The sequence below is a fragment of the Chelonia mydas genome, chromosome 6 (genome assembly GCF_015237465.2).
Source record: "Chelonia mydas isolate rCheMyd1 chromosome 6, rCheMyd1.pri.v2, whole genome shotgun sequence".
In the NCBI taxonomy this organism is placed as follows: Eukaryota; Metazoa; Chordata; order Testudines; family Cheloniidae; genus Chelonia; species Chelonia mydas.
Window position 1 is genome coordinate 73499703 of NC_051246.2, and position 13046 is coordinate 73512748.

At 46.4% G+C, this 13046-nt stretch overlaps 1 protein-coding gene across 1 annotated transcript in view; it reads right to left on the reverse strand.

Annotated features, from left to right (window-relative positions):
* The window catches only part of KNL1 (kinetochore scaffold 1), a 46758-nt gene that overhangs the window by 2127 nt on the left and 31585 nt on the right, over window positions 1–13046 (reverse strand). Inside the window, 10 exon segments of the mRNA XM_043549071.1 lie at window positions 113–235; window positions 6212–6330; window positions 6988–7097; window positions 7269–7337; window positions 7642–7742; window positions 8207–8308; window positions 8435–8474; window positions 8912–8992; window positions 10372–10459; window positions 11267–11383. Of these exon segments, the coding sequence (XP_043405006.1) occupies window positions 113–235; window positions 6212–6330; window positions 6988–7097; window positions 7269–7337; window positions 7642–7742; window positions 8207–8308; window positions 8435–8474; window positions 8912–8992; window positions 10372–10459; window positions 11267–11383 (950 nt within the window).

The following is a 13046-nucleotide window of genomic DNA, read 5'->3' on the forward strand; positions in this document are numbered from 1 at the left end:
CACCTCAGGTGAGCTTCTGACAGTATACTTCTTAGCATTTAAACTTCCTGTTCCCTGCTTTGAAGTGAAAAGTATGCCCAAAGTCCTTTATTCTTCTGCTTGTGCTACTCACCCAAGGCTCCCAATCCATTTTTGGACAGTGAAAGGGAGTGGAGCTGATGGGTAGTTGGCAGATAGAGAGAGAGTCACCTCAAACTTTGCAAAAGCTGTGGAAGTGGAGAACAAGAGCTTCACTCTGCATGGAAAACAAAATGTACATGCAGAGGGTTAAGTCATGGCTTCCTATAATACAGCTTCCTTTGAAATTGTGTCTCCAGATGTGAAAGACTAGTGTCTTAACACAGACGTTACACACAGCCTCACTTTATATTCTTGAAGAGCATCAATAGAATTTGTTTATAGTGTAGCAGTGGGTAAGGTTGAAGGAATCTTCCCATTTTAAGTAATAAGGCCCAAGTTCCCCTCAGAAGAAACCAATCTCCCTAAAGGTTAATATGTCACATTTTGTCTTAAGGCAGAATTGTTTTGGAAGGACTAGGGCAGGAAGGGAGAGGAAAGATTCCTTTTCTGGATTTCCACCCTTCAAAAAATAAAACAAACAAACCTCATTTCTCCAAATATGTAACTGCATATTTGTTTTGTTGACCTCGCTAAAGAGTACTGCCTTTTCTTTTGTTATGTTGTGATGAGGGACACAGGGCATTAATGAGGGATATTACCAAAAAAATCCAGCCTGTGATGATGTGTATATACCCCACATTAAGGAACAAAGAGAAAGGGTTAACTAGAACAGGGATACAAAGAGGCAATGGAAATCTGGAAGAGGGATCCTGCAGTGAAGAGTAAGTACTTGTCCAGCTCAGCCTAGCCATGCCACAGGACAAGGAAGCACCATGGGAAAGTGGGAACTGGGAAAATGAAGGATTACTGTGCTTTAAATGAACTTGAAGTTAAGCAATGTGTTTTTCTACCTGTCTGAAGCAAACTTAAGATGTCTTCGCTTTGCTGTTTTGATTTTTTTCCCCTGAAGACCAACTGTAAGAAAAAGACAGTTACTTACTGTAACTGAGATTCTTTGAGATGTGATGCAGCTGTGTATTCCACTTAGATGTGTGCGCACCCAGCACACCGAAGCCAGAGAATTTTGCCTAGCAGTACCATAAATGGGGAGTGCTTGTGCCTTGTGGCCACAGCCTTTGGCCATATGAGGTGGGGGTGCCCCAACCCCCCTCAGTTCCTTCACACCAACGTGCAGAGACTAGACTCCGATGCAGAGGGGACAGAAGTGGGTCACAGAATACACATCTGCATCACATCTCAAAGAACCACAGTTACAGTAAGTAACCATTTCTTCTTCAAACAGATGCAGCAGTGTATTCCACTTAGGTGACTCACAAGCAGTACCCTCCACCCCAGAAGGCAGGGCTTATCGCAGGGGTGGGCAAACTACAGGCCACGAGCTGGGTCCAGGCCCTCAGGGCTTTCGATCCAGCCCGCAGGATTACCCCCTGTGTTGCCGAAGGCCCCGCGCTGTTCTCAGAAGCGGCCGGAACCATTTTCCTGGGGCCCCGGGAGTGGCGGGCAGAGGGCTCCGTGCGCTGCCCTTGCCTCCAGGCACCGCCCCCTGCAGCTTCCATTGGCTGGGAACGGGGAACCACGGCTAATGGGAGCTTCGGGGGAGGTACCTGGAGGCATGGCAAGGGCAGCACACAGAGTCCTGTGTCCCCCTCCCCTCCCCACCAGGGACCGTGCAGGGACATGGTTCGGGCTGCTTCCTGGAGTGGCGCGGCATGGGGCCAGGGCAGGCAGGCAGGGAGGGAGCCTGCCCTTGCCCCAGTGTGCGCTACTGCCACCCCAGAGCCACTTTAGGTAAGCGGTGCTGGGCCTGAGCCTGAACCCCTCCTGCACCCTGTCCCCCAACTCCCTTCCCTAAGCCCCCTGCCTGCACCCTGCACCCCTGTGCACCCCTATGCCCTGCCCTGAGCTCCCTCCCGCAGTCCACACCCCTCCTGCACCCCAACCCCTCTTCCCTGAGCCCCCCCCATACACCCTGCACCCCTCCTCTGCCCCAATCCCTTGCCCTGAGCCAGTTTTTGCACACCGCACCCTCTCACCCCCTGCCCTCCCTCCTGCACCCCAACCCCCTGCCCTGCATACAATCTCCCCACCTAGATGTGGCCCTCGGCCCAAAAAGTGTGCCCACCGCTGGCTTACAGCCTACCCAAACAAAGATTACAGGACAGCCCTACCAAAGCTTGCTTCTTCCCTGGCAGATGCGATAATGGCATAATGGTTCGTAAATGTATGGATGGATGCCCACTTAGCAGCCCTGCAAATGTCCGAACTGTTGTGGAAGACTGAGACTACAGACCGAGGCAAAGGTAGCAAATCACCTGAAAGCTCTTGGTAGGCAAAAATGCTCTCAAACTCGTAGAGTTTATTAGGATCCCAATGAACTCTATTTTCTGCGCAAGAACCAAAGTTAACTTACTGAGACCCAGACAGTCAAGCAAAAAGACCCAGACGGTCAAGCAAGCGCAACGTAGCATCGACGTGGGAAAGGACTTCCTCTCTGGACCTGCCTTTCAGTAACCAGTCATCCAGGTACAGGAAGATGTTGATTTTTTTCTTCCTGAGGTACACCATCACCACAACCATGCAGTTGGTAAAAACCCCAAGGGCGAAAGACAGGTCAATGGGAAGCACCATATACTGAAAACGGCGCTCCACTATGATGAATCAAAGGAATACTCTAAGGCTTGGCAAAATCACCATGTGAATCGTGTCCTGAAGGTTCGGAGCAGCAAACCAGACATTCTGAGACAACACAGGGAGGATAGTCGATAGAGTGACCATTCAGAACCTCATGTATCTGATATATTTGTTGAGGCCGTGAAGGTCAAGAATAGGTCTCATTTCTTCCTTGGATCTGGACACCAGAAAGTACTGAGATTAGAAGCCTTGACCCCAGCGTTCTGGCAGAACATCTTCCACTGCTCTCAAAGCCAGTAGCAAGCAAACCTGCTCGAGGAGCACTATCTCATGAGAGGGGTCCCTGAAGAGGAATGGGGAGGGAGGGTCGGTAGAGAGGTGGAAAGGAACTGGATGGCTTAGCCCAATCTGATGGTGCTTAGGACCCAGCTGTCTGGGGAGATCAAACCCCAAGCATCGTGAAAACGAGCCAGCCAGTCCCCAAACAAAGGGTACGGGAAGAAGGGAGTGACCCCTGGAACACTGCTCTGGACCAAGGAGTCAAAACAGGTGCTCGGGGGGTGCCAGGTGAAGGTGTGTGGGATTGGCCAAACCCCAGACCCGAATGCCTCCTCCTCTGGGACCTATGCCCCTTTCTGGGGTAGTCCTGCTGTCGTGGGGGAGGGAAAGGCTGCCCAAATGCATGCTGTGGATGATACTGCTGCTGATATTAATCACAGCAGTGGTCCCTCTCCACTGCCGGTGTGTACACCCCCGAGAACTGTAGGGTAGCCCTAGAGTGTAGAATCTCATCCATCTTGTCAAACAAAGCATTTGTCCATCGAAGGGCAAATCCTCTATGGCCTGTTGCGAGCAGTGCCCAAATTCAGCAGCTAAGATGCTTTTCTCATGGTCACTGCCAAGGCCATCACTCTGGCTGAACTATTCGCCACATCCAGTGCAGACTGCAACGAAGTCTTAGCCACCAACCAGCCCTCAGTGATAAATGCCTGAAAGTCCTTCCTCGAGGCTTCAGGCAGCTAGTTTGCAAACTTAGACATAGCCATCCAGTTCACAAAATCGTATTTGGACAGCAGTGCCTGCTGGTCAGCAATACACATCTGCAAGGAAGAGAAGGTGTAAATCTTCCTACCCACCAGGACCATCTATCTAGAGTTCTTGTCGTTGGAAGTGGAAATAAACCTGCCCTGTTGGGCTCTATTGTTCACCGCAGTTACAACCATGGAATTTGAGGCATTATGGGACTAAAACCCCTCAAATCCCTGCACTGGAATGAAGTAGAATTTCTCCATGGGTTTCACATTAGGCAGTATTGAATCCAGAGTGCTCCAGAGAACCTTAGCAAGCTCTAGGAGTGCACTGTTAGTAGGAAGGGTGACTCTCCCAGGGATAGATGGCTGCAAGAGATCCAAAACATATGGGTATTCTAGAGAAACTCCTCCTGAATACCCAGGGAGGTCCTGGTATGCCTTGACATCCTCTGGTAATGAAGGAGAGGAAGAGCTTGGCAGTACAGAATTGTTCGGGGATAAAGAGGAAGTGGTTAAATGTGCCAGAGCCAGATCCTGCTTCAGGACCAATGGACCTGGATGGACGAGGCTGGAGGTGATGGGAAGGTTTACTGGTGCCTGGACCTATGGTGGCTTGATGGTCACTGCCACAGACCTGCCTGGTGACCTCACCTTAGGGCAAGATGAGGAGCATCCATGGATTCCACAGGTATAGGTAAGGGCATTGGTGGCCAATAGGCTTCCTGACCACAAGACAAGCACCAATTCTGATTGCCAGTGTTCCATAAATGGCTCCCGATGCGAGTCAGACAATGGAGAGTGGGAGAGGAGAAGGAAGATCCCAATCTGGATGCTGATGAGTCCTGGGCTTAAGAGGATAAAGGTCGAGCCAGCCCTGAGGGTGAGAGCAATCAGTCTGGCTCATCCGTAGCCCACAACGAAGAGAAAACTGACAGATGGTGGAAGTGGTATCGCTGGCACTGAGTACACCTCCATTACTTCCACCACTGGAAACAGAGTCGACCCCAAAGTCAGCCCTGGTACCAAGGTGATTGACGGTGCTGAAGTGGAAGGTGATGAGTGCCACCACAGTAACACCTGCAGCTCCAACTGCAACAGTGCCAAGGAGCTTCCCAGTGCTAAGGTCCCTTCCATTGAGCCTGGTACTTCCCCAGTTCCAGACTGTGGAAGGGGAACACTGGGGTGTAGTGTCAACAGACCTAAGGGTTCAGTGGCCTGTCCAGCCAATGGGGCTAAAAATGACTCAGCCGTGGCATAGTCCAGGACCAAAGGAGAGGTCGGGGCAGAAAGGCAAAGGAGGTCTGCAGCCACCTGGTATGGTACCAACATGGAAACAATCTAACAGGGTCTCTAACATCCCTACTGAGTCCTGGGGAGCGGTAGGGAGGTTAGCACTAACTCTGTGCTGCTCCATGCTCTTCCTGGAAGAGGCAAAAGAGTCCCCACAAGATCTAGAGTAGTCTTGATTGGCCTTACATGACCTTTTCGTTGGTACATGCCACAGGGAACAGCTCCTCTGTTTCTTCGGAGAGACACCTGCTCCAGGGCACAAAGTGGCAGCACTCTCAGAACCTGAGGGTGACCTCTGATCCAACAAGGGTCTCGGTGTTGAAGCAAGCCACATGGCGTCTTCAAGCAGGTGCTGTTTTAGGCAAAGGCCCTTAGCTACTTGAGTTCATTTTGTGACTGATTTACAGATCGAACACTGCTCCTTGTGGGCCTCACCCAAACACCACAAACTCCACGTCTGAAGAATTGTTAGGGATCACTCCCTGACACAATATACCATGTTTAAACCCTGGTAAGGGCATCAGAAGGGAATACTTAACTAAATACAGCTAACCCTAATTTAACTACCACTAAGTGTACTAATTAATTATATACAACTAGAAAAGACACTAAAATAGTGAGAGGTTAAGACCACACAGAGCAAACAACTCCAGCCACAAGGGGAAAGAAGGATCTGGGAGGGGCTGGGTGGAGGTTTCGGGGTGATGCTGACCCATAGAGTCAGAGAGGGGCTGTGGCCACGAGGGATGAGCATTGCCCCTCTACTGGTAGTGCTAAGCAAAATTCTCCTAGCTCCAGTGTGTTGGGTGCGCATACACCTAAGTGGAATACACAGCTACATCTACCTGAAGAACTCTTGGTCCTGACTCCCTGATCTAATGCTTTGGATAGAGGTATGTATCAAAGTGGCAGGTAGCAAGTGATGAAAGATATGTCAGTAAGGAAGCTGACAGAATCCCTGAACTGTTCATTTTCTGCTATTCTGAAGTTAGGGTTTTGTTTTTTAAAAAGGTGCTGAATTTGTAAAAAACACAAAAACAATGAAGTTTTTGGATGTCAGCTGGCTTCCATTATTAAAGTTAGACAGAAAGTGTGTTTTAAGTCTTCTGTTTGTGAGTAGTCACTAACAGCACTTTTTTGGTGTTGAATTGCAGTAGGTGTGATCTTTAATCACTCACTTTGTATTGTCCACTTCTGTCTTCAGAAGATTAAACTTTCCACCCCATCTGTTCAGAAACACAATCTCTTCTCCTAAGAGTCGACAGCGATTCACCACTAATGAGACCTCATGCAGCATCTAAGTGGACAATCAGATAAAGTAATCATATTAGAGTTTACTCTTGTAAGCTACATAACATTTTAAATTGCAGTTCTACTCTAGAAAATACATAAAAAAACCCACAATCTTAACTGCTAGCTCTACACTCAGTCTGGGATCTAAAAATGAAACTGCTCAAGTATCACCACAGATAAAAATTCCGCTGCCCGAATTCTGCTCTCAAACATACCTCTGCATCGTTGTGGGAAGGCCAAATTTGGTTCTGCAATTAAAACCACTATTCTATTAATTATGTAGGAACCAGAATAGAATTTCTGTCCTGGATGGTTGTTCTGTCTCTGTAGTACTAAAAGAAGCAGTAAAACATTTCAATCGTAAAGCAAGCAGACATCAATCAAGGAACAGATCTATTGATTGAGGAATCTACAGTTATACAGAGTAACCATTCAGAGCAGAACCAGATACTTTACTGTATGATTTATGATTGATTGAAACTACAGCTTTAGAATCACTTTCCTTATGGCAAACACTTAAGCAGCAGAATATGAATTAATTCAAGGCTAAACTTTATTTTAAGAAATCATTGTTAAAGAATATCATCTTTATTCTGTTGAACAGAATAGATTCCATGATCATCTTCTCAGGGCTCTGTAGTTTAGCTTCTTGGAACATTACCTGGGGCAGGTGGTCCATTGTTGTGCATTTTGTATGCCAGGAACCCTGACTTTCAATAAACTGGAAGATGAGCCTTTGGACTAGACATGATGAGAGTGGAGCTTTTTCTTCTGTAAGACAAAAGAAAGAATTATTCTTCAGAACTGTTTATATTTGTAATCGATAATCTCTGTTTGGCACTGCCAGGCAATGCACTTGCAGATAAAGTGCAAGTGTGCAGATGCCTTCCCACAAAACGGCAAACCCACGGACCAGAGCAGCAAGCCACTTCAGAGCCTTACCATCCAACAGAGATTCAAAGCTCATATCAACAATCTTTTTGCAGGGATTGCGATTGAAAATAGCACCATCTGTGAGAGACCAAAAACAAACCGTATTATAAGGGTGTATTTCCAGACTATGTGCACTTCCTAACACCTCAGAAATCTCTCTCTAGAGCAGACATCCAGGTTGTATAATTTAATCCTTTTGTTAAAAAAAAATCAGGCCCAGACTCCAATCCATAACTACCGTAACTCACAGTTTGAGTGCTTCCATTCTAGTATGTTTGCCCTCTCCTACTAGTATAAGGTCAGCCTGATCTGATGGATTTATATTACGTAAACCTTTTGGTTTGTAAGCCAGAGAAAGCTCCTGCCAAATTTTGCCACTCACCCACTGGTGGTCCAAATGTAATAGTCAGTTCTATAGAATCATAAAGGAAGGTGAACACTGCCTGTTGATCGCTCCATTCACTGATCTCCCATTCAGTGAAGCTAAAGAAGAAAAACGTGAGTTACAAACAAAGACACAAAGTGGAAAAAGATAAAAGTACTAGATGTACGTACAACATCTAGCACCACATAAATGTGCTAATGGAAGCTGGCATTTTGCTGTCCCTGTGGACAGATGGAAACAGTAGCATGACCTTCCAGGAAATATTTAAAATTTTGTCTTCTATTGAGAGGTAACACTAAACATTAAAACAAAAATACTCATTTTGGAAGGGGAGGAGACTGCTATAGGAAGAGATTTTGCAATGTCTCTTTTGTATATAAAATCAGTGCATCCTACTATGCACTAAACTCACAGAAGCTTTACTGCTAATTCTATATTGCCAGGAGATAGGCTCCCAAATGTCGCATCAATTAAAAATACATTAGCACTACCAATGTGGGGAGAGGAAACTGGTTGATCTCTGGGATAAGAATCAAAGGTGAAGACCCTTCCCTTCTCTTACTTGTATTTGTCAAGGAGCTCCTCACAGTCACTTGCTTTATTCTTCAGACGGTTTATCTCAGAAAACCCCTGCTTCTTCTGAACCTCCAGATTTGACAGATCCCTACAGAAATATAGCAACAAAATCAGATGCTCCTGGGAAGACAAAGCACCCTGATTCAATCTCTAGAACCTTAGTGCACATGCAGGCTTTAAATAGATGTAAAAGAATCATTGTGCGAAATTCTACCTTTGAAGCTCCTCTTCTTGGACTTTGAGGTTTTCAAGTTCTAAGAAATTTAAAAAAAGCTATGAAAGAGATCTGCAAGCAGTATGAGAAGCATGAAAAAAAACCCGACTGGCTGTGCAGCCCTGGTTCTCAACATCAGGAGAGACCCCAGAGTGATGGTAATTACCCTTTCTAGGATGTCAGTAGAAATGGGCAATGATTCAGCACTTGGAGAACAATGCACTATAGCTGGCCCATGTTCTTTTCAGCTCATTGTATTCCAAGTTCTGATTTTCCAGAAAAAAGACAAAATGCAGAAAGGATGGTTTTTGTGGATAGCCATCTCCCAACCCAGTGAAGATAACTGTGGTGGTAAGATGCCCACCTTCAGTGTTTGCTTTCACACTAGCCTGGAGGTAGATATCCCCTACTCTGGGCCACAAACCTTTCCATCCCCAGAGTTCATTAATGGAAATACACCTCAGCTGGCCCCATTACCTTTCTCAGAGTTTCTCACTTTGGACTCCCACTCTGACACTGGATCACTGATATCTGCTTCACATTCTTCCAACTTAGTAACTAAAGGAAAAAAGCATTAGAAGCCATTCTCTACCTACCACACTATTCTGAAGCACAGCAGTGACTTCTACAGGAATTCAGCCTCTTTGTATCAGTCAGTCAGGCTCAATGTTTAGGTTTCAGCTGTCTTCAGCTATTATAATAACGAGCTGCAGTTTTACTTTGTCAAAAATGACAATATGGACACATGTGACAAGAAGCCTGTAGTTCTAGAGTTTACACAGAAAATTTCAGGTAGCAGTGGATGGTGGGTAAAAATCTTATTTGTGCTGTATCCCATTATAGCAATTTTGAAACTCACGGTGCACATTTGTCTTGAGCACTGAAATATATTAGGAAAAAACAACAATCAAACTGGTCACTTAGTCTCCACGTCCTACTTACAAGGTTCCCTTAAGCCAAATCTATAATCACAGGCCTATCCAACCAGCCTCATACAGACAAGTTACTCACAGTACAGGACTTGTAATGCTCCAACACCCCTTTGCTAGTTTCTGCTTGTAAGTGATCATTTGAATAGTACAGGGGTGGGCAAACTTTTTGACCCAAGGGCCACATCAGGGTTGGGAAACTGTATGGAGGGCCGGGTAGGAAAGGCTTTGCCTCCCCAAACAGCCTGGTCCCCGCCCCCTATCTGCCCACTCCCACTTCTCACCCCCTGACTTCCCCCTCAGATCCCCCCACCCATCCAACCCCCCCCAGGACCTCCTGCCCCAACTGCCACCCCAGACCCCAGCCCCTATCCAACCCCCCCTGCTCCCTGTCCCCTGACTGCCCCAACCCCTATCCACACCCCCGCTCCCTGACAGGCCCCCCCCCCCCCAAGACTCCCACGCCTATCCAACCTCCCATGTTCCCTGTCCTCTAACCACCCCCTCCCAGAATCTCTACCCCATCCAACCACCCCCTGCTCCCTGACTGCCCAGACCCCTATCCATCCCCCCACCCCCGAGAGGCCCCCCCGGGACTCCGTCTATCCAATCGCCCCCTGCTCCCCGTCCTCTGACCGTCCCACCCCAGAACCTCTGCCCCATCCAACCACCCCATTCCCTGTCCCCCTGCCCCTTATCCAACCCCCAACCACCTCCTTACCATACCACTCGGAGAGGCAGGACTGGCTTATTGGAAAGCCTGGGAGGTGGGCAGGCACAAGCCACGCTGCCCGCGTGGCTGCTGGAAAGGGGGGACAGCAGGGGCGGGGCCAGGAGCTAGCCTCCCCGTCCGGGAGCTCAAGGGCTGGGCAGCACGGTCCTGTGGGCCAGATGTGGCCCGAGGGCCGTAGTTTGACCACCTCTGGAATAGTAGCTCTTCCAAAGAAGTTAAGAGGTGTTTATACTCCAGTAAATGAAAATTCTTGAACTAGGATCTGAAACACTTACCCGTTTCCAGAGCAAAAAGACAACTATCCATCTCCCTGAGGAATTCATCCATTTTTGCTATTCTTGACTGTAGTTTCTCCCATTGGATCTAAGAGTAAAATTGAACAATTATGTTTCAGTTTTGTTTGGTAATATATTTTCACATAAATCTATGGCTGTATTTAAATAATAATTCTGGTTTTCTAGGACTCTCACACTGATCTCTGCTTGCTAGGAAATGGACCAATGAAGCCAATGCAGTCTATCATACTTTGACCTAAAACCAGATAGACAGCAGTTAAGGCAATCACAGGATTTCAGATGACACCAGAGCTGCTTTGCCATAATCTTTCAATCACTTTTCTCAGGAAGAGGAGAGATGATGCAGGGTGCTAACTGAGAAGACAGTTTTTTGAGCAAATGCTAACCTGTTCGACCCTTTAAGAAATAAGCAAATTCTGAGATGTCCTTCACAATGGGACAAATGCTCCATTTATTTCTCTGACTGGTGGCCTATGCTGATATCCCCACTCTCTCATTACTTGTAGTGCAATATGATCACACCATAAGAAGATAGCAGTGCCCATGTCATTGCTACTCTCCCCTTCCCCTTTTATACTTTGTAGTGTGTAGCATCCACAGGTCTGAATCAGGAGCAAGGTCCCCACTGTGTAAGTGCATAGAAAGATATTGCCCCTGCCCTAAAGTGTTCACAATCAAATTTAAAATAAGATTCCACAATATGAGGGAATAAGTAGGAGATTAAAAGTAGTAGAATGCATATTTACATAGGATAGTTATGTGCATGATTTGATAGTCCCAACTCACCTTACACATTTTAAATATAAATGAAATAAATAAATCAGGAATCCCTAATGGCTCTTTACCACCCTCTTCCCTTCTCCAACCCTAATACCTGTGTGTTCTGCACCAAATGGTCATACAATTTCACTTTCCCCTTGTGAGCCAGGACTTTACTCTTCTTGGTGAAACAGGATTTCATTTTATTCAACTCTGTTCCAAAGTTCTTCAGCTGCAATGGATGGGAAGAACAATAGGCAAGGTGAATTAGAAAGTTACATAAAGTTAGTCTTTGGGACTGATTCAACTGTCTAGTAGCAGCATATGAAAGTCACAAGTAGAGCCCAGCAAATCTGTGGATATCCATGGACCATGTTTGCGGATCACGGATGAATGCGGATCCAAGTTTTATATCTAGAGTCCTGCAAATCTGCAGATATCCTTGTGAAACTGCATTCCATATTCACCATAGTGATATGATAATGATATGATTATGATGCATCTTGTACAAAATATGTCATGTGAGGTGTGAATGGAAAAGTTATGGTTTGCTGCATATGATTATCCTATATGTATGCATGTATCATTTTTGTATCTGGAGTTATGAATATTTGACTATGCATCTGTATTTCAAGTGTGCTCTCTCTTGGGTAACTCCCATAAGGTAATTTACATCCACTCTAGGTGGCACATTGTGATGGGTCTATTCAAGGTAATGGCCCATCAACGAAAACAATGGGCCATGGGAAAAGCTTAGCCTCACCTGATGAGTTTTCCTGTGGACACTTGAGCCAATATATGGGTAATGGCTGCTATGACTCATCGAAGCACACAAGGGCACATGACTAGGTCATGTGATATTAAACTCCATCCTGTGTCAGTATTTTTCCACTAACTGAGCTGGGGCTTTGCTTGGAGCAATGAAGTCCCCTCCACATGGAAGAAGCTATAAAAGGGGGGAAATGACATCACCACTGGCCTAACTCCCCCTACAACACATCACCTGGAAACACCTTAGGAACAAAGACTGATCTGGGGAAGGGGGTCCCAGGCGAGAAAGAAGAAAACACTGCCTGTGTATGGAAGATTGGTGGACTACTGGTACCATCAGGGTAAAACACTGCTTATTTCAAATCCTGTCTAGTTTATAAAATTTAGGTTGTAATTTTATTTATTTCTTAGGTAACCAACTTTGATCTGTACACTATTACTTATAATCACTTAAAATATTTCTGTAGATAATAAATTTGTTTTATATTTTTACTAAAACCGTGTGGTGTTTGAAGTGCAAAGGTAAATCTGCTCAGGAACAGGAGCTGGTGCATTGTCCTCTCCACATTGAGTGAGGGGTGGACAGGGAAATAAACTTACACTGGTCAGGCTTTTGACCAGCGCAAGCTGGTACAGCTCTGGGGTCCTAGGCTGTGGAGTTGGGGGGAAGGGGGGTGAAGCTGGCTGGAACCTCTCTATTCTTGGTTCATGACTGGCTAGGAGAAGCATTCATGTAACTGCAGCTTGGGGTGTCCCAGCTTGTGTATGGCTGTGTAAGAATAAGGCCTGGAGAGGACTGCAGCTTGTCACTGCCTCACAACGTGAGAGGGGGCCCAGGCTGGTATGCCAGAGGTCTCAGCGGTATCCCAGTTCCAGGCTGCACCCCAAGGAAGTCCATCACAATCCTCTTTGGGACAGGGGCCACGTTTGTGGATCGGATGCAGATAAAAATTTTGTATCCACACAGGGTGCTACACACTAGGAATCAAACATTTGGGTCAGGAAGTTCCATAATGATAATCAGGCTCAATACAATTTAGTACTTTATTCTTTGCACAGACTTAGCAAATTGGAAATCCCTTATTCAAAAGGTAGAGTAGCACACAAAGTATCTAAACACCAAT